At 34.4% G+C, this 26,109-nt stretch overlaps 1 protein-coding gene across 1 annotated transcript in view; it reads left to right on the top strand.

The window, feature by feature from the left end:
• Positions 1-26,109, top strand: part of AFG2A (AAA ATPase AFG2A) — a 312,707-nt gene that overhangs the window by 238,315 nt on the left and 48,283 nt on the right. Inside the window, exon 15 of the mRNA XM_012784173.3 lies at positions 9,084-9,248. Coding sequence (XP_012639627.2) covers positions 9,084-9,248 — 165 coding nt within the window. The remainder of the gene's footprint in view (positions 1-9,083; positions 9,249-26,109) is intronic.

The raw sequence follows: 26,109 nt of genomic DNA, 5'->3' as shown, positions 1-26,109 counted from the left end.
AACATCTGCCATATGCTAGGTATTAGGAATTCAAAGATAACTAACATTGCCTAAATTCTAGGATCTCACAGTCAAGTACTGGGGATAATTATACAGGAATAGTAATAATTATAGTAGCATTTAATACTTACTGAAGCATACATGCTATGTGCCAAGCACTATGCTGAGCACTTTATATAGACTATACCATTTAATTCATATAGTCACCCTCTGAGTAGATACTTAAGGATCCTTAAGGTTTTTAAGATACCAAGAGGTTTAAATGATTTGTCCAAACACATAGCTATTAATAATAAGTGATTGAACTAGATTTCCAGCCAGTTAGGCTGATTTTTTGCCCTCCTTTTTAACCTATGCCAAATTATAGGTTTAATATCCAGTTATATATTTAGAAAAGTCATAGAAGTTTCTATGAAGGAGAAGACTTTTAAGCTGAAACTTTTACAAGAAGTAGAACTTGCTTGATAGGCAAGGAAGCAAAATGTCATTCTGAGCAGAGATAAGAGTTTGGCTAACTGGGTGCTTAGGTACAGTTGGAGCCTTTCCTCACTTTCCTCACAGGGTGAGAAAAGAAAAGGGAGCTACAGATAAGGTTGTAGAGTTACACTAAAAGTATAGAGGTCTGAAATACTATACTTAAACTTGGACTTTTTCCTTTGATGTGAAATTAAGTGATTAGAGAATAGGAAGTTAGGGTATTTGCAATTGGAATGATCTCTTTAGGTAACAGTGTTGTAGATAAAGAGGAGACAACCGCAGGCAGAGAAACAACCAGCAAGGCAATTGTGATATTCTAGACAAGAGATTATGTTGTTGGCTTGCCTTCATTGAGTAAACATTTATTGAGTGCCTCGTATGTGCCATGACTGAGCTTACGGTGTTGAATAAAATGAATATAATTCCTGCTGTTACATACAACCTTCAGTGACTTGGGAAGGACAGTTAACAAACATACAAGTATGTAATTAAGAAGATTGAGTAGAAGTGACAGTTTCAAGAGAGATTTAAGAGGTAGCATTAACCACGCCTATTAATCAGTTGAATTTAGAGGAAGAGAGATGCCTAGAATAAATCCAAGGTTTCTTTAAGATAAATCAGAGCTGTTACCAAGGATCCACCTCTTTCTCTGGTTTCTGGAACTATCTTCTCTCTGAATCATGATTCATTAATATGTTTTTATTAAAATATAAAAGCTCAATGCTGCTTTTCTTTCCTAGAGAAAGGCATTCCCCATGCTCACATACACACCCTTGTTGATCATTTTAAATGAATGGGAGCCAATGGGACCTTATTTTTCAAAGTGTCTCTTTTAATACTTTTTTCTGAACAAGCATTTCTATGCTAATTAAATTATATTTGAACATTGATATGATATGAAACTGTTAAGTGTTGAATTTCAGAATTTATAAAAAAGAACAGGCAGCCCTATAAGTGTGCTGTAAGATTGGGTAAGACTCCTTCATGTGAAGTGTACTAGAAACATTTTTATTCTTTATGTAAAGGTCAAAAGAAGAAATAAACACAGTTTTCAGTAAGACTATGCTGTGTAAGCTGTGGACATTTCGTTGGGTAAGAATGGCAAGGGTGTATACTATACAGAGTCCTAGAATTTGCTTAGTGTTTGAATTGTCATCTTGTACGGTAATTCTTAGTATGGGGTATACAACCAGTTTTCAGATGAACTCCCTGGAATTATTTGCAAAATTGTGTGGGGACATGTTTGCATATGTATAGTTTGAAGGAAGTTCTTGTCAGATGCACATGGGTGCCTTTGATTAAAGAACCACCTTCATTTTCACACATGAGGAAACTGAGGCTGTTAGAGGTATAAAGACTTGCCTAGGGTCTTGAATAAGTTCTCAAAAAAACCAGTTTGCACTATGCTTTGGGTTTTTTAACAGAATTTTAATGCATTGGCCACATTATCTCTTATGATTTTGGAGTCAGAAGAGTTCACAGTATTAGAAGGCCTTGGCTTATTTTTTCATTGAGTTGTCATATGGTGATTTTAAAGTAACAGAACATGCTAGCATTCAGAATACATTCTTCCACCTTAATATCCCAGAACAATGTTTTTAAAGAAATTGTGGGAAGCGTGTTAACTCCTTCAAAGTTCTAGAGGAAGGAAGGCTCTTTCCTACTATTTTTTAAGCATAACTTTCACTGACAATATCAGGCCAGAAAAAGGTTAGCTGGCTGTTGGCCCAGACTACGTTATAATCATTGAAGTGTACTCAACCAGTACTGCCTAAGGACGGCCACAACTGGGGGAGGGGGTGCGGGGAAGCACAGAGGTATGCCTAGTGTTCCAGTGACTTAGCTGACATGTATGCTGTGTATCCTTTGTTGTGTTGTTCTTTCAGCTATTAGAAAGGAAACTTTAAAATAGTCTAGAATTTGAGTTTTTCCAGAATGATGAAAAGGATATATTTTTCAACTTGAAAAATATAACCAAGCTATTCACAGTATATCCTCAGCAACTAAAACAGGGCTTGGTACATGGTAGATGCTTATTTTTTTTTATGGAAGAATTATTTAAATTGATTATGTTTACCTATGTGGTATTTCATAATGAGAATCTTTTTGTTTGTCCATTAATGATAAATATCATGTATTGGCAGGATAGTAAAATAAAAAGGAACCAGTTCAACATTCAGAAATCCCAGATTTCAGCCCATTTTCTGCAATTGCATGATCTTAGGTCTCATTTTCTTTATATTAATAGGGCTCTAACAATATCTAATTCCCAGAATTTGGGAGAGTATTTGAATGTGAAATGAGAAATATATGTGGAAAATGTTTTATAGATTCTTAGGGGTTATATAAATATTAATGTTCTTTATCCCAGATAACATTTTTAATAATTTGAAAATATATCTTAATTTCCTGAATCCTATATTCATTTTAAGTAGAGGAAAAGTGATCCCTATGATTGAAATGGAGTTTTGAATTCTTTGGTAAAATATATTTCAAGGAAGCTAATCGTGCATCATTTCTACTTAATGAGTTAATGTTAGGTGTCAGAATAGTCTGCACATAGCTAAAGCATTTGTTTTAAACAAAGGAAATATATGTACTGTGTTATGTTTCTTAATTGAATTTTTGCCTGGTAATCTATATATAACTTAAGAATTAATAGATATTTGGTAGGCAGTAACCATCTTCTAGGTCAGGCGTCCTCAAACTACGGCCCGTGGGGCCACATGCAGTTGTTTTTGCCTGTTTGTTTTTTTACTTCAAAAGAAGATATGTGCAGTGTGCATAGGAATTTGTTCATAGTTTTTTTTAAACTATAGTCCGGCCCTCCAACGGTCTGAGGGACAGTGAACTGGCCCCCTGTTTAAAAAGTTTGAGGACCTCTGTTCTAGGTATTATATAATAACATATAGAAAAGCTATACAACAGCATTTTCCAAAGTGGAAATGGAATATTAACTTTTGAGAAGTTCCATGATTAAAATTTGGGAATTGGGAATAGAATTCTGCAGACTACTGTAGCACTCTCCTTAAGATTTTTAATATCCATTAATATAGGCTCCAAAAATTGCTGCATATAGAAACCTATACAAAACTTTAATTTTGTTTCGACCCAGTTTTCCCCAAACCTATTTAAATAGAAAATACTTTTTTCCATTACATTTGTTAACAGTCACTGGAGTATTATGAAGTATGAGATACGATAGTAATGATCCTGTGAGTTTTAATAACCTATTTGGAACTCTAAGCACGAACAGATAAGGAACATCAAAACAAAACACAAACGAAGAAAAACATGCAAACAAAAAGAGCTATGAAATTGAAATTGTTATGATATCTGCCATCTATATTTATGGCCATATTATAGAAATTGATCTATTAAAAGCTCACTAAATTAGTTTTCTCTGACATGACTTTTTATGTGATTTTTCCCATACTCCTTAATCAAAGAAGATCATCCTTCCTGAGAAGATCTAAAAATATCTCTCACCCTTAAATTTACTGATTTATAAATACTGAGAACCTAGCAAAGGCAAATCATCACTCTTTTTTAAGTCAATTGTTTGGTTACTATTTATATACAATAAAGTGTATCAACACATATGTACAATTTAGCTAATGTAGACATATGTGTAAACCTGAGAAACTACCTCTGCAATCAAGGTATGGAACATCCCCCATGCCCCCTGAAAGATTACTTTTGCCTCTTTGAAGTCCATCTTTCCCTCTTGGTCAAGCTCCCTTCAACCACTGGACTGCTTTGTGTTACTATAGATAAGATTAGACTTTTGTAATATTGTTTATGAAAGTCATGTTTAATTTTTCTCAAGGATGTTCTGTACTTTTTAGTAAATAGTTCTTTTGTTAATTTTAATCCTAAGTTACTTATGTTTTGTGCTTCTTATGGATTTCCATAAAATAGATTTTTACTGCTTAATGTATAAAAATACAATTGATTTTTAAAATATTAACTTTGTATTCTGTGATCTTGTTAGTAAGTTGTTTTATAGATTCTTTAGGATTTCTATATAAGCAATCATGTCTCCTTCAAATAAAGACAGTTTTATTTTTTTATCTTCCAAGTTCTATACTTCCTCCTTTTTCCCCTTGTTTTTGCCTTATTGCAAAGGCTAGCACCCCTATTAAAATGTTCAGTTGAAATGGTGAGTTTTTGCCTTGATCTGAGGCAGAAAGCATTCAATATTTCAATGTTAAATATGATATTATAGATTTTTAGTAGATAAGCATTTATCATGTTAAAGAAGTTCTATTCCTAGTTTGCTGAGAAACTTTCATCATGAGTGGATCCTTCTATTTTGTTAAATGCTTTTTCTGTACAAGTTAAAATGATCACATGGTTTTTCTGCTTCATTCTGTTAATGTATGTACTTATACTGATTATATTTGGAATGTTAAACCAACCTTGTGTTCCTGGATTAACCCTTACTTGGTTATGATGGCCTATCCATTTTATATATTGTTAGATTCTATTTTTAAAGGATTTTTGTATCTGTGTTCATTGAGGGTCATTAGTCTAATTTTCATTTTTTGTGATACCCTTATCAGGTTTTGGAGTTAATATACTGACCTTATAAAACAACTTGAGAAATAGCCCCTTCTCTATATTCTAAAATGATTGTAGAATTTTGATGTTATTCTTTTCTTTTTTGCTAGAATTCAGAAGTGAAACCATTTGGGCCTACCTAGAATTTTCCTGGTATTCTAGGTTGGTTATATTACATCTAATTTTTTAATGAATTCACTTAATTTTTTTTAAAAAAATAGGGCTATTCAGATTTTCAGTTTCATCTTTATCAATTTGATAACTGTTTTTCAAGGAACTTATTCTTTTTATCAAAGTTATTGAATGTATCATCATAAAGTTGGTCATACTCTTACTATCCTACTATCTGTATGGTCTGATGTTGGTGATTTGAGTTCTCTCTTTTATCCTTGTTCAATCTAGCTAGAGTTTAGCCATTTTTTTTTAATCTTTCCAGAGAACTGTTCTTGGCTTTGTCGATTTTCTCTATTGTTTTGTTTTCTATTTCATTGATTTCTGCTCTCATCTTCATTGTTTCCTTCTTTGTATTTACTCTTAACCCTTAGGTCATTGATTTTAGATTTTTCTTTCTTCCTACTATAAACATTTAAAATTATAGATATGCCTCTAAACATTGCTTTAACTACATTCCACAAATTTTGTTATGTTAGATTTTTATTGATTTGGAACATTTTCTAATTTTCTTTGTGGCCTATAACTTATTTGGAAATGTGTTGTTTAATTTCTGTGTGTTTCGGGTTTTCTTCTATGTCTTACTGTTGATCGTTTCTAGTTTACTCTTTTGTCAGAGCCCTGCTCTGTATGATTTCATTACTTTTGAATTTGTTGCATCTTGTTTTGTGGCTCATAATATGGGCTGTCTTGGTGAATATATCAAGTGCACTTGAAAAAAACATGCATACTGCAGTTGTTGGTAGAAGTGATCTTTAAATGTCAGTTACGTCAAAGTGGTTGATAGCCTTATTCAGAGTCTCTCTGTCTTTATTGCTTTGTTTTCTAGTCCCATCAACTGCCAAGATAGAAGTGTTAAAATCTTCTGTTATGATTGTGGAATGATATATTTAATCCTATCATTTTTGCTTTATATATTTTGAGCCTCGATTATTAGTAACATACATGTCAGGAACCGTGGAGGTTCTGGGACTTTACCTCCATGCATATGTCTCCTTTGCCTCACTCCATCTCCCTAGCACTGCTCCCTCAACAAAGAGAGAGGACAATGATAACTTGTTAGCTATTCGGAAGCTGACAAGGTCACCTGCCACAGTTTCATGGAGACAGGCAAAAAGCATGAGACACCCGGATCAGAGACAGAGGACAGTTAATTCCTCACAGAATATAGTCATTTTTTTTTTGTGCTGGTTTTCTAAGAACTAATTCCCACAGAACAACCATATGAGGTTTTGTTGTGTGTGTTTTCTGTAGTGTTTTTTGTATGGTCCTAGCTACATTTGGATGGGGGCATTGTTTTATTTTTTAAATTAGGGGATGTGCATCCCTGAGTTTCTGTCTTCCTTAGTTTCTGTATTTACTTGAATCACTCCCTCTTTCTGGAAATTTTATATTCAAAAGTACACATATAGAAATGTTCTCTTTTCTACTATTTATAAGTGAGTGTCTCCTAAATCTTCAAGAAAAGCCATTTCTGATTATGCCAGCAACAAGAGTATTTTTTAAAAATGTTTTGAAAGTAGAGGCAGTCTATATTTTTGGAATTTTTTATTTCCAGTGCTCTTCATTCCTGAGGATTCAGTTTTCCATCTCATGTCATTTCCCTTCAACCTGAAGAACTCCCTTTAGTGTTTTCTATAGTAGAGATCTGCTAAAAATAAATTTTCTTAGTTTTCCTTTATCTGGAAATAAGTTTATTTTTCCTTCATTATCAAAGGATATTTTCATTAGAAATAGAATTCTTAGATAACAATTTTGTTCTTTCCGAATTTTAAATTTGTTATTCTACTCCCTTGTGTGTGGTTTTTTTGTTTGTTTGTGTGTTTGAGACAGTGTCTCCCTCTGTTGCCCTGGCTAGAGTACAGTGGCATCGGTCATAGCTCACTGCAACCTCAGATACCTGGGCTCAAGCAGTCCTTCTGCTTCAGCCTCCCACGTAGTTGGGACTACAAGTGCATGCTACTACCATGCCCAGATAATTTTTTTTTTTAATTAATTTTTGTAGAGACAATGTCTCACTATGTTGCTCAGGCTGATCTTGAACTCCTGGCCTCCAACAATCCTCCCACCTTGGCCTCCCCAAGGGCTAAGATTACAGATATGAACTTTTTTTTAATGGATTACTAGATGTTCCTAAATTTATTTTATTTTATTTTATATATTGTGTACATGTGCGTATTGTTATATGCATAGAATGTGTCATTATCAAATTGAGGTATTTGGGGGTATCTATCATCTTGAGTATCATTTCTATTTAACCTTTTTTTGTGGGAGCTAGAGATGGGATCTTGCTATGTTGTCCAGGCTGGTCTGCAATGCCTGTCCTCAAGCAATACTCCCACCGCAGCCTCCCAAAGCTCTGGGATTACAGGCATGAGCCACGCCCAGCCTATCATTTCTATTTTAGTTTGAGAGTCATTGGTAATTCAAATCTTCATTCCTTGTATGCAGTCAGGCAGCTTTCAAAATTTTCTTCATCTTTGTAGCATTTAAGATGAGATAATTAATTTAAAAAAAATTTTTTTCTTCATCTTTGGATTTCCACAGTTTGACTATGCTGTGTCAAGGTGTGGCTTTCCTTGTTTTTATCCTGTTGGAGATTTGCTGAGCTTCTTGATTGTGTAAATTCTTACACAATCTTATACTTACACAATTTATGTTTGTTTACCAATTTTGGGAAATTTTTGGTTCTTATTTCTTCAAATATTTTTTCCACCCCATTTTTTTTCTTTCCTTCTAGGACTCTAATTACACATATACATCTTTTGATATTGTTTCACAACAATGATCTTTTAATGTCAATCATATCATTTCACCTTCCTACTTAAAACTTTTCAGTGGCTTCCATTGCAAGTAGAATACAATCCGTACTCTTTGCCATGTCTTTCAAGGCCTTATGATCTACCAATAACTCTCTCTGATCTCATTTCCCACCTCTTTTTCTCTTTACTCCCTATACTTCTACCACACTAATTTTTTTTGTCTTCCTGGAACATGTCAGTTATTCCTGCCTTTATACAAGATGTTCCCTTTACCCTCAGTGTTCTTCTAAATCTTCGTATGGCTAACTCCTTTGGATATCTGCATAAGTTACCTCTTCAGAGAGTCTATCTCTTACTACTTCAGCTAAAAGCTGCCTATTCCCTCAATAGACACACATACACAGGCACATTTCAGACCCACACTTCTTTTTTAACAGCTTTACTGAGCTACAAGATACCATAAAATTCACCAATTTAAAATATTTAATTTATTGGGTTTTAGTATATTCACAGATATATCTATCTATACAGTCAATCTTACACATAATCTGTCTTATTCAATGCTTTTTCCTAATATTAAGAACAATGTCTGGTATGTAATGCATGCTCACTAAATTTTTCTGAGTATGTGAATTCATTAGTTCTAAGATAATTTAGCCAGTCACCTTCAATAAAGTATTAGGGAAGTCATTTCACAGCCTTCAGCTCTGAAAGTATTTTATCAGATATGCTACTTTGTGGGCTCTCTGAAATAGCAGCTTACCATATTTTAAGAATTATTAAAGGAAGTTACAAAAAATTCCTTTTCATAAAATTGATACAAATAACAAGCACATTTTCCTAAAAGAATAGTCATCCTTTAACTGGCTTGACAGTTGCTGAGGATCTGAAAGCCTCCCAGAAATAATACTTTTCTGCTTTCAAAAGTACTCCTGACATTGTTTGTATCTTTGACATAAATTATAGAATCTCTAGTGCTTGTTTTATTTACTAATTAAGGTAATAGCAGGTTATTTATGAGATTCTAGATATGCTCTTTCCTTAGGTGCCTTTGATGTGGAATGTCAGTTCTGAGCCTGGTTAATCCATGTTGCCTCATCTTCTTTATAGGCTTTGATGCGGCCTGGAAGAATTGATAGAATCATCTATGTACCCTTACCAGATGCAGCAACAAGAAAGGAAATATTTAATCTGCAGTTTCACTCTATGCCAATCAGTAAGGAGGTTGACTTGAATGAACTAATTCTCCAAACTGATACATACTCAGGAGCGGAGGTAAGATAATTCCCCTCAAAATACCTTGCTGGTGGAAGGGAAGGAATGGCTTGAGGTCATTTAGGAAAAGAAACTGCTTGCTCCCACTATTTTAAATAAAAGTATGCTAAAAAATCTTAAAACATGAAATGCAGTACATGACATATATCACTAAGTAAATTGCATTTGGCTGGCCTCTATTATAGCTCTCCTGTTTTTTTACCTACTTCTATTATTTCTCATAGTCTTTAGAGAAGTAACATAATATAGTGGAAAAGAGCACTAGACCAGAGGTAAATTCTCCTGTTGGGCTTCTTTATACAGCAGTTTCCAGCCATTACACACTTCTCTGAACTTTGGTTTCTTTACCTATCAAATGAAAATGACAATACAACCTTCCCTGCTGCTTTCTCATGGAGATCATAGAAATGAAATTAGGATTTCGTGAGTGTAAAGGGCTTGGCAAAGAGATTCTATTATTATCATCTTTTATAATTTTGGAAAATTATCTCAATATATTTTTATATTAAGAATGATTCTCTTCTCACTAATGTTGATTCTTCACTGAGGCAAAAAAAGAGAAAGAAAAAAAGGAATTAAAATAAAAATTTAAAAATAAACTTAAAGAAAAAATAAAAAGAATGATTCTCTCATAAAAGGGATCATCTGCCCTGTACTATGACGGTATACTCTTAACAAGAACAGCAAAACCTCTGTGAAAATATGAAAACCACTTTTACATATAGCAGATAAATATTTTTTCTCTCCTTAGCAACTCTTAAGCAATTTTTATTTATAAAATAAAATTCCATTAAATAATTGTGCATCTTTTCTACACGTATTTCTTAAGAAAAGGACTATGCACCTCAACACAGGAATAGCAATCAATGTTATTCTTTTGAATACCACTGATGTGGATTTGTACTGAGAAATTAATTTTTTTTTTTTTTTTTTTGAGACAGAGTCTCGCTTTGTTGTCCAGGCTAGAGTGAGTGCCGTGGCGTCAGCCTAGCTCACAGCAACCTCAAACTCCTGGGCTCAAGCGATCCTTCTGCCTCAGCCTCCCGAGTAGCTGGGACTACAGGCATTCGCCACCATGCCCGGCTAATTTTTTTATATATATATCAGTTGGCCAATTAATTTCTTTTCTATTTATAGTAGAGACGGGGTCTCACTCTTGCTCAGGCTGGTTTTGAACTCCTGACCTTGAGCAATCCGCCCGCCTCAGCCTCCCAAGAGCTAGGATTACAGGCGTGAGCCACCGCGCCCGGCGAAATTAATATTTTTTAAGTAAAAAGTTAAAGATTCTTTTTATTCTGAATTATCCAGTACACTGGGACTCTGCAATCTAATTTGCTTGCTACCTGGTTTTGTCCATTTTATGCGAAAAAGATGAGCATATAATAGATCATTAGTGGTACTCTGAAAGTACTTAAGTAAATTTACATGTGGAACTGAACTTACTATATCATGCAGTCATAGCTAATAACAATGGCCAAAATAAATCCCAAATCTACTAATTGTTTGATCTCAAGAAATATGGGTACAGACAATCCCCAAATTCTGGTAGCACAACTTAATGATTTTTGGACTTTACAATGATGTGCTACCCTGATACTTTACAATGATGCACTACGATGATGCAGAAACAATACATGCTCAGTATACTTCTCAGCTTGCAATAGGACTATGTCCAGCTAAACCCTTCATAAATTGAAAATATCAAGCTGAAAATATTGTAAGTCAAAAATGCATAAGTGTGTTTTTGACTCATGACATTTTAAACTTATGATGGGCGTATTTGAACATATCCCCATTGTAAGTCAAGGAGTGTCTGTATTTGATTTTCATCCTTTAGGTTTTTCAAGTCCACTGGAAAAAAAATCCATGTAGCTTGAGAAGCAGTTGGAGTGTGCTCACCTTTAACTCCTGTTTGAAACAATAATCTTTATGAACATCTCTTTGGCATGACCATTCATAAAGTTAAAATGAACATTCTGTTAACTGATGATGCTAGCATTTCTAGAATTCAGTTTTTTATTTGAGACCACGGGCATCACATATATGATATGGCAATTTAAAGGATACAGCAAGGAGAAGAAACCATAAATCTTACACTTGAGTTTAGTGAAGTGGAAGAGCAGTTAGGAAGGTATAAATGTGCCTTTCTCACTTAGAAGTTATTTGTGGTAGTAACATAGAAGTGCAAAACAAAAATAAAAGCCAGTGAGATTCTGTCTGGCTGAAAAGAAGAGAAGAGGAGAGGAGGGGAGGGGGGAGAGGGAAGACGGGGAGGGAGAGGGAGAGGGGAAGAAAAAGAAAAAGACACTCATTTGGTGCCAGCAATTATTGAACCGGCTTGCTAGTTCATACATAGTACACTTATCCGATCTAACATGTAAGCACACTTATGATTAATTTTTATGTCAGATTTTCTAAAAATATAGGAAAAGAAAATTCTGCACTTCCTTGAATTATGTTTTTGTGTTCATAGTGCTTGGATGGGGAGGGGATCCCACCATGGTCCTCCTTATAATCAGTATATTATTTATGACAACTTCATAGAAATCTTATCCAATAGCCACATCTTAGTAGTATCATGGTTTCTAATTTGGATGAGACAGGTTTGTTTCATTTGGCGTTTTTTCTTTTTCTTTGGTCTAAATATTTACACAGTTCACACAAGCGTTTGAGAACTATGATCATTTCTTAAAAAATCTTAACAGTAAATAGGAAACTTAGGACAGGTAAAATTTAGCTTCAGGTAAAATATAAGGTCTCATCTTTTTTTTTCTTTCTTTCTTTGTATTTTCATCAGAATGAAAATGGTGCCTACAATGTTCAAAAGCCAAAATTAGGTTTGATTTTTTTTTTTTTAAATAATAAACTGAATTCAAAGCCAGAACCTCAATCACCTGATTCCTGTAGACTCAATGCTTTACAAACACTGATGTAACTAATTTATTCCTCCCCGGGCTTAGGCCATATCCTTCAGCATAGACCCTACTACATGGTATATGTTTAACGAACACTTAGTAAACTATGGTGGGAAAAGGAAAAAAGATTTTAATACTCTATTTATAAAAACAGACTTCTATTTCTTATTTGTTATAAGAGGAGTCCTCAACTCCTTGCTGCAGGCACAGCTACTTCCTCAGAGTTGGAGTGTCTCTCTGGCCACTTTCAGTGTAAAAATGAAAATACTGTCATTAATTGTTTTCACAGGAGAGTAGTGTATTATATTCAAGATTATGTAAAATTAATTTTATTTAACTGTGCACTGTTAGCTATATGAATGAGAATGTAGCCAGGTGAGCCAGAGTTGAGGAAATTCCTGGCACTCTGATTATCTTTTAGTAATAAAATGTTTATGTATAGTGAACATTTTTAATTTTTATTTTTAATTAAAAAGTTGTAGAGGATGATTGAGATGGAGATGATACTGGTACTTTTAATGAATGGGATTGAGGGGAGATTACTTTAAAAAAATTTTTTTTTTTACCTCATTATTTTGCCCAATCAACATTGCTCCATAAAGGCTTACATTAGCCTAGTGTTTGAAGTAGCTCCTTCTACCCTCTCTGAGTTTCTCCATTTTTCCTCCTTGGAAAGGGTATACAGAGAATTGAAGCATTTTTTTTTCTTACTTTTTTATTTTTTTCACCATATTATAGGGGTACAAATGTTAAGGTTACGTATATTGCCCATGCCCCCCTCCCTCCTCGAGTCAGAGCTTGAAACGTGACCATCTCCCAGACGGTGCACATCTCACTCATTATGTATGTATATACCCATCCCCTCCTTCCCCCTCCCACCTGCCCAACACCTTATATATGTTATTCCTATATGTCCACTTAGGTGTTGATCAGTTAATACCAATTTACTGGTGAGTACATGTGGTGCTTATTTTTCCATTCTTGGGATACTTCACTTAATAGAATGGGTTATTATTTTTTTTTTTTTAAGCCTCAGGATGATCTTGAGAGGAAGTTTGTCACCAGCTGGTAAAGGAATATAGTCCCTAGTGAGCAGCCTCTGAGGAGAGGCTCAAGCAGGCCATCTCTGCTGCGTGCTACTCACTCTCTCTGTAGCTCTCATTGTTTTTAGCTTCTTGGCTGTAGCTCTCAGTTAATGGAAAAACATGTTGCCATTTAAGAGCAGATGGGAATCACAAAGAAATACATTTTTCTGTTTGTTTATTTTCTTTTGCTTTGATTTTTGTTTAAGTTGTTTGTATTAATAGATTCTGCTTCATTTGTCTTTTAACAAATAATTCTGGTTACTTTAGGAAAAGTCTTCTTTCTAACAGAAAAACAACTGTCACAAGTTTGTGCACATAAAGATCATAACTAGGCTCATTACCCTTTGTGCCCTGTGGTTGGGAACAGAGGTGATGAGTAAGATACATAATTTCCTCTGTGTATAGAAATTTGTTGACACGGGCCAAAGACTGGTATCTGTAAAATTAGGGTTGAATTTTTATTTGCATTTGGATGTTACCCTGTTTTTATTGATTATCTCATTAAGTAAAATTGGTAATATATCTAAGAGCCAGGTATTAACTATGTATTTTATTAATAATATAGGCAATCATAGCATTTATTTCATATATCAACTTCCAAGAGAGGCAATGGGGGGGTGGATTTTGATGTTGTGATTGAGTAGATCTTTAATAGAATCTTAGTTCTTTTTCTTTCAAGCAATTATTGTACTCCTTTGAACCTAAGTTTCCTCATTTGTAAATATCTATGTGATTGAGGTTGTTTTGAGGGTTAAATTAGATGACAAATATAAAAACCCAAAGAAATATGCCTGACACATAAAGAGTGCTTCATATGTTACCCCTTCATCATTTTTTCTCTTATCTGTTTATAATTTATATTTACACTAAAATGTTGGATGATGTTGCTATAAGATAGTAATAGTTTTTGTATTGCCTTTATTCAATAAGCAGATAAATAAGTTATCTGAAAGCTAAATGATAATTGAGTTTGCCACTTATCTTTTTCTTTAAAATATAAGAATTTGCTTAATATAGTGGGTTTTTAGTGTAATCTTATGAATCTAGCTCTAGAAAATCTTTTTAAAGCAGTTAGAGTTAAATACATTTCACACTAAGTCTTCAAAAAAGCTTAAACTTCATGTAAACTAAGCCTGTTTATTCCTATTTTATTAAAATGATCTGTCTTGCCCCGAATTCTGTTTTGTAGTCTATGCCCTCCTGGGTCTAATAATGGCTCCAGGTCTTCATGCCAGCTTGACATTAAAAAATCACCTTCTAGTGTGCCTCATTAATTCAAGAAGGGTTCTATTCACTATGCTTGAGCTATTATAGCTAATAAAAGGAGAGCCTTAAATTACTTTTCCATCTTGCTGATTAATGTTCCTTCTGACATCTTCTTTTTCTCCCAGACAGTGAAAACAGAAGGAACAATTATAGCCACTTAAAATCTCTGTATTCTTCCTACATGAAGTCTTTTGTGACAGTATTCCCCAAACTAAAAAATCAGGATCAATGTATTAGAATCTGGTATAGATTGTTTATCTGATCATTCTATCTAACAACACACTTGAAATAGGAATAAGGATCCTAAAGCAGGACAGGCTACCCTTTGGGTTGGTCTTAAGCACTCTGCTTACTGTTGTTAGAAAGCAGCTGGCAGTAATGTTACCTGTCTCCAAAGTGAAGCAGAGTACTTAGCAACCTCCTATAGATGGACTGCAACTACTTTTCCCAACTAATCAGAAACTGCCTGTAAAAACATGCTATCACCAAGTAGTCTATTTTTATTGGAGATTTTTGTTATCTCTCTATTCTTTATTGTACTTTTATGCCAGAATTCTATACCTATACCCTAGAATTTCAAAATACAGTCAGCCCTACATATCTACAGGTTCTGTACCTATGGATTCAACCAACTGGGAATAGAAAATATTTGGGGAAAAAAATAGAAAATAACAATACAACAATAAAAAATAATACAAATTTAAAAATATAAAATAGCTATTTATATATCATTTATATCATATTACATATTATAAGTAATCTAGAGATGATTTAAAGATGATGTATATACATCATATTACATATTATAAGTAATCTAGAGATGATTTAAAGTATACTATGATGTGCATAGATTATATGCAAATATTATGCCATTTTTTATATGGGACTTGAGCATCCTCAGATTTTCGTGTCTGCAGGAGTTCCAGAACCAGTCCACCTCAAATACTGAGGGCGACTGTAATCCTTCCTTGCATAACCTACTGAAATCACTACTTTGTCATTAAACCATCATAACCCACCCACTCAGAAATAGCCTCTCCTTTTGCACTCTTTTACTTCATTTCACTTATTTAGCTGTTAGCATATTTGTTCTTGTAGTTATTTTAATATGAGCAGTTGCCTCATCTCCCCAAAGGAAGAATCTCTAGGGCAGATACCAGGTCTTGTACTTAGCAAAGCAACTAATATCTCACACTCTGTGCACATTCATGTTGGATAAATGGTAAATTTATGTGTTCATTCTAAGTCATTTTACCAACCAAAAATGTCAACGTTAGCATACACTAAAATGGCACTTTCTAGTTTCAATTGTCTTTTCATATGTGTTATCTGAGTACCCTAACTCTATGGTAGCAGTGCTGTAGCAAAAGAACTAAACCCAAGCAAAAACAATTGACTTGTCTGAGGGTCCCATAGCAAATAAGTTACAAACCCAGGACCAGAAACCAGGTCTTTGAAATGCTCTTAAGGAGTCTTCATGATCTCTTTGTTCCTCTGAGTTAACAGAAAATTCTTTGAAACTATTTTGTAGCTCCCTTTGACATCTCTGAATCTTTGATATATCTTTACTGTTCTTGTGAATAGTGCCTTAAACTAAACAGCAGATATAAAACATCCTTACCATTATTTGTATGTATTTCTCTTACAGTAATTTTCTTTACCTATCTTGTTTTCATCTTCCCCCAAAAAAGTATTATATAAGCTACTTGAAGTTAGGAACCTTATGTTTTTTATTCATTAATTTTATTTCCTAGGTATTGTTAATAAGACTTGCAGTTTAGAGGGAAAGACCTATAAACAACTAAATACTTTATATTTATAATGTGTTTATGTGTCATGATCTAGTGATGTGCAAAATACTATTAAAAAAAAGGGATTAATTCACACTACCTGGGATTAAAGAAGATAGATGGTACCCAGAAAGGAATATTTTATCTGAGTCCTAATGGTTGAATATGAGTTCCCCTCATAGAGTATTTCTGGCAGATAGAAAGGCAGAGATGCATGAAAGAACATGGTGTGGTCTAGAATCAGTTAAAGGCTGAATATGAATGGAACAGTGTCTTCTTGTGTAAGTAGTAGGGGATGAAGCAGAAAAAGTAGGCCAGACTCAAATGTGAAGGAACTTGAATGTCAACTGAACTTGCTTTTTTCTCTTTTAAGCAATGGAGAACTATTGAAAAGTATAATACGGGATGTTGTAGTCAGATATGTGTTATTGAAAGATTGGTGGCATTTTTGTCCAAAGCCACCATTAGCTAGTCTACCAAGCACCATTATGTGAATTAGAAAAAGGTACTCCTTCACCTCACTTGGTAACAGCTTCCTGTTAGGGCAAAAAGCTTGTCAAACAGATCATGAGCTATGTTTCAGTCCCCATTTGCACCCCTTAGCTGGGCACTCTTGTATAGACACAACCTTCACATCTGTACAAGCCTGTCTCATTTTTTTCTTCTCCACCTTTATTTCCTTTACAATGCTCAGCACAGTACCTCATATGGAGGTACTGTGATACATGTTCATTGAATAAACAAATTTAGATTATTCAACTTAAATAGATAAACTGCTTTCTGTGACTTTAAGATTTGCTTCATGAGCCCTTGGACAAAAATAGACTGGGAATATTAAAGGTGTCTTTTGTGCAACATTAGCGTCTTAAACTTGTCATAAGGTACAGCACCTGGTGTGAATTGCCAAAGAAAGGTGGATTATGTCCTCCGAAACGTATTATGTAACAAGTAGCTTTGAGTATAAACTCTGAGTACAAAGACCTTATCCTTGCATCTCTGCTAAGTGGTTAAAATATAAGCTACCTTGTTGTAAATGAATTATGAAAGGATCCTTCAGAGAAAAACTCAGCATATTCTAAAAGTAGGTATTTAGTACCATAACTTTTCAGCCAGTCCTACACCTGTCCCCTTACCCCTTTCTCAGTATTTTATGATCTACATGCTAAGTGAAGAAACTTGGTAAAAGCCAAAACTCATCATGGCCATTTACTACAATATGAGTTTGACCAAATCATTTATCATTTCTAGAACTCACTTTTCATCTTCTAATAAGGGAGTGGGAATATGGTCTTTATGATCCTTTCTAATGTTAAAAATCTGTATGGCCATATACTTGTCATAAATTAATTGTATGAGGAATCCATTAGGGGTTGGACCTCCAAGGGCTATGTAACATGGTTATGCTTCTCTTTCAATGCATTTAGAAAGCTGGGGTCTTGGGCTCTAAGTCAGTGCTTCTAAATACTTGTTTCTGTGGCCTGGAGACCCTAATGATGATACCTAGGAACCTCAAAAGAATAGGAACCTCAAAAGAATCTGACAGTGTATAGAACTCAGATTTTAGTTAAATTCCCCTTAGCAAACTAACAATTTTCCACTGAGTAGAAATGAAAGTTTTACCCGCTCAAAAATTCCAAGACCTAGTAATTTTTTTTCTGTTATCTTTAGTCGTTTTGCTTTGCAACTTCCTTAAGAACAGCTAGTCAAGTTCAATATCTATGATTTGGGGGCATTTGGATAAAAAGTATTATAAAATGGAAATATTGCAGCATCTGGCTTTTTTCTTATACTCTCTGTGGGAAAGGAAGTGAACGTTACAAAGTTATAATGTTGTTCATTATAACTTAGAGTTTTAAAAACTTATAGTGTATGGAAATATAATGTACTGTCAGTGTATATAGATTCTCTATATTTCCAAACTTGAGCTTCAAGTTAAATTGGCAACAAAAGTACATTGAGCTTACCTGAAGGCTATTTTAGATAGGATGTTTACACCAAAGCTAATCATCCTCCAAGAACACCTTGTACTGCCTTACCTGTGTTACTGACTCCTTGCCAGGTGTTTAAAACTGCTGTCATGTCAGCTTATAAAGAAGCATTAGTCAGAAAAGAAATGGATGTTGAATGAGAGGCTGGCTAACAACAAGCTTGTAACATTTTATACCCAAATATGGATGCCCCTTTATAGGGAAGAAGTATGTTTAGGCAACAAGTTAGTCAGGATCTACTTGATAATCTAGTCCCCAAGGCTGGTATCCAAGGTAAATCAGTGTCTATGGAGAATTACACAAGCCAATGGTAACGCTGATTTGAGCATTTTAGCATTCCACCTTGTTTGTCCTCTTCCAAATTCTCAGTCTGTCTATTTCCTCATGCTGGTTCTCCAAAATTCTGGTACAAATCACTTAATTTGTGCTTCTCCATCTTCAAAACAGTGATAAAATTTGGAGGTTCAATCACTTTGAGAGGAGCTTACAATTTTAAAAAAGAAAAGATGTGTAAAATATACTATTAACTCTGAGGCATAGATTCTGGTAGAGTCAGATATTTTTGTTTGGTTATTCAAGGTGATGGAAGGCTAATTTCTAATAGTCCTTCTTGATCTATACATGAAAAATATGCTACCAATGTATGGGAAAAATACATTTTAAGAAGACTTTTAACTGTGTGGAATTGCATTATGGTTAAGCACATGGCTTATGGAGTAAGATATGACTCCAGATGCCAAGCCTGCCCATTTCCTAGTAGCTGTGTGACCAGTTTCCTCAGATGCACATAAGGGTAAGAGAAGTCCCTACTTAATAGCGTTGTACAGATGAGATGAGATAATTCATATAAGGTGCTTATCCTAATAAGCACATAACAAGTGCTCAGTAAATCATTTTTGTTATATTTTTATACTCAAATCCAGTTTGATCTCTAATATTAAGAAATCTACAGTATGCCTAATTTTTTCATATTTTGTAGCCTTAGATTTTATAAATACTCACAATGTTTCATGTGTATATCTTGTTTTTAGTTTTAATGGCGTGTTCTTTAACTTCAAACCATATTTCATAGTTATATGCAGCATTTCAGCATTTATTTTATCTGATTTATATTTATAAACATGTGTAATCCCTATTTTTATTTTTCCTTGTTAAAGATGGATACTGTTTTTTACTTTTCAAATGGATAAAGCTAATGTTTCTTTACAAATTGTACAATGGCCCTATTTCAGCATATTCTTTAGTTAATTTCTAGTTTCTCACCTATAGCTTAATTCTAACTTTTTTTTTTACATAAGTCTTATTAATTAAAAAAAAATAGTGAACCTAACAACTTTAGAAAATTGAGGGTTTCTGTTTCCACTAGATTAATCATTTAGGACATAAGCATACCTAAGTACTTTGCCCATTCCTTTAGGTTTAGATTGAACCCAAGTGTTTTTAGGTAAGCTTCAAAGTCTAATGCTAAAGACAAAACGGGCATGTTGTCATTCTTCATCCCCAAATGACAGTAATTCTGAATTCTAAAAGATGTCATTCTACTAAAATGTTACCAGCACTCTATAAAGTGGGTTGTTCAGAGTTGCAATGCAGCGGTTAAATTGTTCTTAATTATGCCCTCTGGTAGGTTTTCGAGATTGAAAAACAGAATTTAACCTTGACTTAGGCTAGAAAGTAGAAAAAAATTAAAATTCACAGGGCTTTCTTTTGTTTTGTTTATGCTTTAATCTCCAAATATTATTTCTGATGCTCTAATAAATAGCTAACTCCCTATTTACTATTAAATTCTGAAAAATGGGTTTTCCAGCTTTTCTTACTCTTAACTCCTTTACCTTTCCTCTTGTGCTGACTTTTGAGATACTTGAAGGACTCTAGGTTCCTTGGTTTATTCTACACCAACTTGTACATAAAAAAGCATCCAATGAAAATAAGCAAAACTATTTACAATTTGTTGAAAGGACTTCCAATCTTTTGTCCATTTATGTTTTCACATTATTGTAGTCAAATTGTGTAATACATTTTATTAACTATATAGTATTAGTCTACCTTCATGTTAAACACTGCAGTTATAGTTTACTGACTCTTATTAGCCTCAGGGACTTTGGGGTGGAAGCTAAAGAATAGGTAATAGGAATAGAAAATTCACTAGTAAGGGATTTTATAATTGGGCAATCCTTATATTTTAAAGGAAAGTTTAAAACTATGTTTCTTCAAGCCATGGGGTTCTTCAGGGGTGTCTCAGGCCAGGGGATAGGAGCACAGAAGGGAGGATCCCAGGGCCCCTCACCTGGACTTCAGTGTTCTACTATAATCTGTAAGACTGTGTTTAAAAACAGGGATTTGTTCCCAAAAGTCTATTGGTGTGCAGGTCCGAATTTAAGGAGAAATTCTTGGGTAAAAATATTAAAAATTGGAATTTTCTATACAAACACCAAAAAGACAACTGAGCTCAAGAATAAAATTAGTAACCAATTTCTGCCCTTTGTAAGGGGCTTGTTCTTTATTTGACAGCCTTATGCAAAATTTTTGGAAACATTATATATAGAAGTTATCAAATAAAGAAATTCAAAATAAAAGTATTTAAGAATATTTGGCCACCCTCCCCCCAAATCTAGAACATACATACTAAGATTTTTTTTTAGTCATTTGTTTATAAAACCTGATAAGTGCTATTTTCTATTATCAAAGGACTAATTTTTTTTCTTTTTTTAGTGATAGATTTTTATAATTTGAAAGTTATGTATGGGAATCTTATCGCCAAAATTTGTCTCACTATAAAAAATATTTATTCTTTCTTACTATTAGATGGGCCTTAGGTGGGCCTTTAAGCATCTAGAATTATCTCCTACATGGCACACCACAGGCTTTTTTGAGCAGTTTTTACTTATAGAAAAATGAATGGAAAATACCAAGAGTTCCCATATACCTCTTACTTCATCCCCCCAGTTTCCCCTATTAATAATTTGTATCAGTGTAGTACATTTGTTACAATTGTTGAGCCAACATTTATGTATTATTATAATTAATAATTATATTATTAACTAAACTATTGATATTAACTATTCTATTAACTAAACTATTCATATTAACTAAAGCCCATAGTTTACATTAGAGCTCACTCTTTGTGTTGTATATTCTGTGTTTTTTGACAAGTGTATAATAACATATATCAACTATTACTGCATCATACTGAACAGTTTCACTGCCTTGAAAGTACCCCGTGCTGGCTGGGCACTGTGGCTCACGCCTGTAATCCTAGCACTCTGGGAGGCCAAGGAGGATGGATTGCTCGAGGTCAGGAGTTCGAAACCAGCCTGAGCAAGAGCGAGACCCTGTCTCTACTATAAATAGAAAGAAATTAATTGCCCAACTAATATATATAGAAAAAATTAGCCGGGCATGGTGGCACATGCTTGTAGTCCCAGCTACTCGGGAGGCTGAGGCAGCAGGATTGCTTGAGCCCAGGAGTTTGAGGTTGCTGTGAGCTAGGCTGACACCACAGCACTCACTCTAGCCTGGGCAACAAGTAAGACTCTGTCTCAAAAAAAAAAAGTGCCCCGTGCTGCACCTAATTCATCTCTCTCCCCCTGCTCCTAAACCCCTGGCAACCACTGATTTCTATTGTCTCCATCGTTTTGCCTTTTCCAGAATGTCATGTAGTTGAAATCTTTCACTTAGCAGTATTCTTCCATGTCTTTTGTGGCTTGATAGCTCTTTTCATTTAATCATTGAATTATTCCATTATATGGATGTGCCACAATTTGTTTATCCATTCACCTATTGGAAGAGATGTTGGTTGCTTCTAAATTTTGACAATTATGAATAAAGCTGCTATAAACATTTGTATGCAGGGTTTTTTTTTTTTTTATGGACTTAAGTTTCAAGCTCTTTAGGGAAAATACCAGGAATTGTGATTGCTGGATCATATTGTAAGTATATGTTGAGTTTTGTAAGAAACTACCAAACTGTCTACAAAAGTTGCTGTACCATTTTAGAGTCCCATCAGTAATGAATAAGAGTTCCTGTTGCTCCACATCCTTGTCAGCATTTGATGTTAACAATGTCTCAGATTTTAGCCATAGTGGTATCTCAGTGTTAGTTTACAATTCTCTAATGACATATGATGTTGAGCATCTTTTCTTTTCATACACTTATTTTGCCATCTGTATATATTCTTTGGTGACTTCTCTGTTGAGATCTTTTCTGTATTTTGTAATTGGGTTGTATGTTTTCTTATTGTTGAGTTTTAAGAGTTATTTGTATATTTTGGATAGCAGTCCTTTATCAGAAATGTTTCTGCAAAGCTTTTCTCCCAATATGTGGCTTATCTTTTCATTCTCTAGTGTCTTTTGCAGAGCAGAAATATTTCATTTTAATAAATTATCAATTATTTCTTCCAAAATACATTTAATAAGGTATTAAATATACTTTTTTGTTGAAAACTATGCTACTGTATTTGAGTAAGATATTTCTACCTGCATAAATAGAAAAACATTCTCAGAAAGAGGAACACCCTACTCAACAGGAGTGATTTTAACTTGGGCACATGTGGTATTTTATATGTAGATCACACAATGGCAGTCAGTACCATCTAGCCATGTTTTAAAACACAGGATAACTAACAGGAGGTGATAGAGAGACATTTTAAATGAAGAAGAATAGTATAGAGAGAAACTTTTATATTTTTTAAGCTTTGTCTGATTCAAGTGTCCTGTCATATCACTTATGGGCAATAATATGGAGTCTCATTCTCTAAGCTCTGCTGCTAAGTAGCTTTGTGACCTTGGGCAAGTTTTAACCTCTTTGGTTTCGGGAGGTGGAGAGGGTTGTTGTCATTGTTGTTTTGGTTTATTTGCTTGTTTGTTTGTTTTTTGAGACAGGGTCTCCCTGTATCTCCCAGGCTAGAGTGCAGCAGTGTCATCGTAGCTCACTGCAACTTCAAACTCCTGGGCTCAAGTGATCCCCATCTTAACCTCCCAAGTACCTGGGACTATAGGTGCGCACTACCATGCTCAGCTAATTTCTCTCTTTTTTGTAGCTTTAGGATCTCACCATTTTGCCCAGGTTGGTCTCAAACTCCTGGCCTCAAGAGATCTTACTGGCTCGACCTCCCAAAGTGTTAGGATTACAAGTACGAGCCACCGCACCTGGCCTAGCTTTAACCTCTTTGAATTTTAATATCTTTATATTCAATGAAATTATTCCTGAGCATCTATCTTTAAAATTCTGAGGTTTTATATCCAATGTACGATGCTTATGTTACATTATTACCTATAATTTTTAAACAGTATTAGACCTAACGTTAGGGGAAGTTGCCTACAGAAAACACAACTAGGCCCACGTTATAAAATGGTAAGGCCAAAATTTAAAGCAAGTAATTTTTTTTCATGTACTTCTTTATTTTCTATTATTTGAACCTCAGAAGTATTTCTGGTAGAATATATCCTGGTAGATACAAAGCAACAAAACACAAGCATTCTTTGGTAATTCTACCCACATTAGAAGAGCTTGAAGCATAAAATAACATTAAAAGACCATGATTCTTTCTTGTTTGCCTCTAGGAGGAAAGTAGGGGGAAAGCAGATTTAAGAACTGAGCAACAGATGTTAAGTGGCATCCAGGTTATATAGAAATACTGCCCTAAACTATTGGGATTCTTTTGGCCTAATGTTTTCATACCCTACGTTGTTCTTTATTTGATTCTAGCTAGAACCACATTCATAATATTTTTGTGATTAGAATTCAAGTTTACTTAGCAATTATATGCAATGGATGGTTTACTGATTCATGCATTCATGAAAAATAACTCTTACCTCCTAGGGAACCCTAAGTTGCTGTCCCTGTAAACCAGAGACAGATTTGGCTAGCTTAAATATTTTCCAGTGACCTAATAAGAGCTTGCATTGCTCCTCTTTATTTTAAGCAGTCTGTATATTTCAATCTAAATTATTCAAGCAAACTAAGTTATTTACAAAAAAAGAAAAAACTTCAAAAAGAATTTCATAAATCATCAGTGTAGAAAATCAGAATGTCCATAAACTTTATAGTTTGAAAGAAAATTTGGAACTTTAGACATTGTACTTTTGATTTTTGAGGACAAGTCACATGTCTATCTTAGATAGACCTTCCATTCTCTCTCAATATGAACTTCTGTCTTTCTTAACTAATTAATTTATATTGAGCCCACCCAAACCCATCTTTCTCTCCCCCAAGTATTTCCCAGATTTACAGCATCATTACTGTAAAAATAACCTATGACTAGAAGGGGTGGTAGAGGAAACAGAGGAACTAAGTAAAGGCTGCTGCTGGGAATGACTCAAAAGGCCTTGAGTATCAGAATCTGTGGCTCACTTTCTCTTTCTTGTTGATGAACTGTCATTGTCTTTTGGCTCTTGTTGGTAAAATTTTCCTGTAGATAAATTGTATAATTAGTGGAGGATCAAAAAGGAGTGGATTAGACAAATCAACATGAATTGAGAGCATGTTCTTAAGAAAGAAATGACTCATAATTAATAGATAAAAGATTTTAAATAATTATTTTATTTCCAAAAAGTAAAGTAGTATGATAATGAAGATTGCTTTTTAAACTTGGTTCAGATATAGTCAAAGACTACAGCTAACAGTTTATCTCAAGATTTTAGTTTCCAAGTGATTATCCGTGTGTCCCTTTACATATTTAGAATATCTCTTTTTGGAGGCACAAAAAAAATGCCCTAACAAAATACTATAGTTAAGTCATATGGAGAACAATCTAAGATAGTTTTTTGAGTTAACACTGATATAGCTTAACCTAAGTTTTGTAAGTTTTTTCTGTTGCCACAAGATGCTTATGTACACTTACACACTTAGAAATTAAAACTTCAAATTTAGCTGAAACCATTATTTTTCATATCATGCATTTTCTCAGAATTAACAAAGATACCTTATAGCAGAGGTTCCCAGGTTTTTTAGCACCAGGGACTGGTTTCATGGAAGATAATTGTTCCGCAAGGGGGGGGGGGCGTGGCTCAGGCAGTGATGCCAGTAATGGGGAGCCGCTGTGAATGTAGATAAAGAGATGAAGCTTCCATCCCGCCACTCACCTCCTGCTGTGAGCCTCCCCACCCCATCTAGTCCCTAATAGGCTGAAGACAGCAACTGTTCCGCACCCTGGTGTTGGGGACGGCAGCTGTATAGGTGTCATAAGTAAACTAGAAACTTTTATTATACTATTAAGAATGCTCATAGACTAAATTGTGTCCTACATGTTACAAAACCCTAAAGAATGTACAGTTGGGAGGAGAACCAAATACAGATTTATATTTGAGTGACAATAATAGCTATTTGGCATCTAATATAGATGGTAAACATTCACCTTTGCTTTTTCTGCTCTCCCTTTCCTGCTCCTTTTTTATGTAGTACAAAATGAATGTTCATTTAGTGGTATCAAGCAATACAAGGGACGAACAAAGGATGAACAAAGAGTAGGCCAGAAATGGATGTGTGTCTTTGCCAGAGTCCTGTCACCTGCATTAGAAATTCACAAGTGGAAGTCATCACTACAGCAGAATGTAACAGTCTATTTATTTAATCATTAATTTGGAGTCTTTGAGGCCTAGTGAGCTTAAGCAAAACCCTAAGAAATGTTTCTTTAATCTGAGAGAATGACTTCTTTGACTTTTGATTGTTCTAATTTTTTTCCTTACTTCTGAAGAAACCCATGGACTTCATTTGCTGACCTTATTAAGAGTCTTCGGGCGGGCGCGGTGGCTCACGTCTGTAATCCTAGCACTTTGGGAGGCCGAGGCGGGTGGATTGCTCAAGGTCAGGAGTTCGAA

This window comes from Microcebus murinus, chromosome 15 (assembly GCF_040939455.1).
Source record: "Microcebus murinus isolate Inina chromosome 15, M.murinus_Inina_mat1.0, whole genome shotgun sequence".
Classification (NCBI taxonomy): Eukaryota; Metazoa; Chordata; class Mammalia; order Primates; family Cheirogaleidae; genus Microcebus; species Microcebus murinus.
This window is presented reverse-complemented; position numbering and strand designations above follow the sequence as displayed.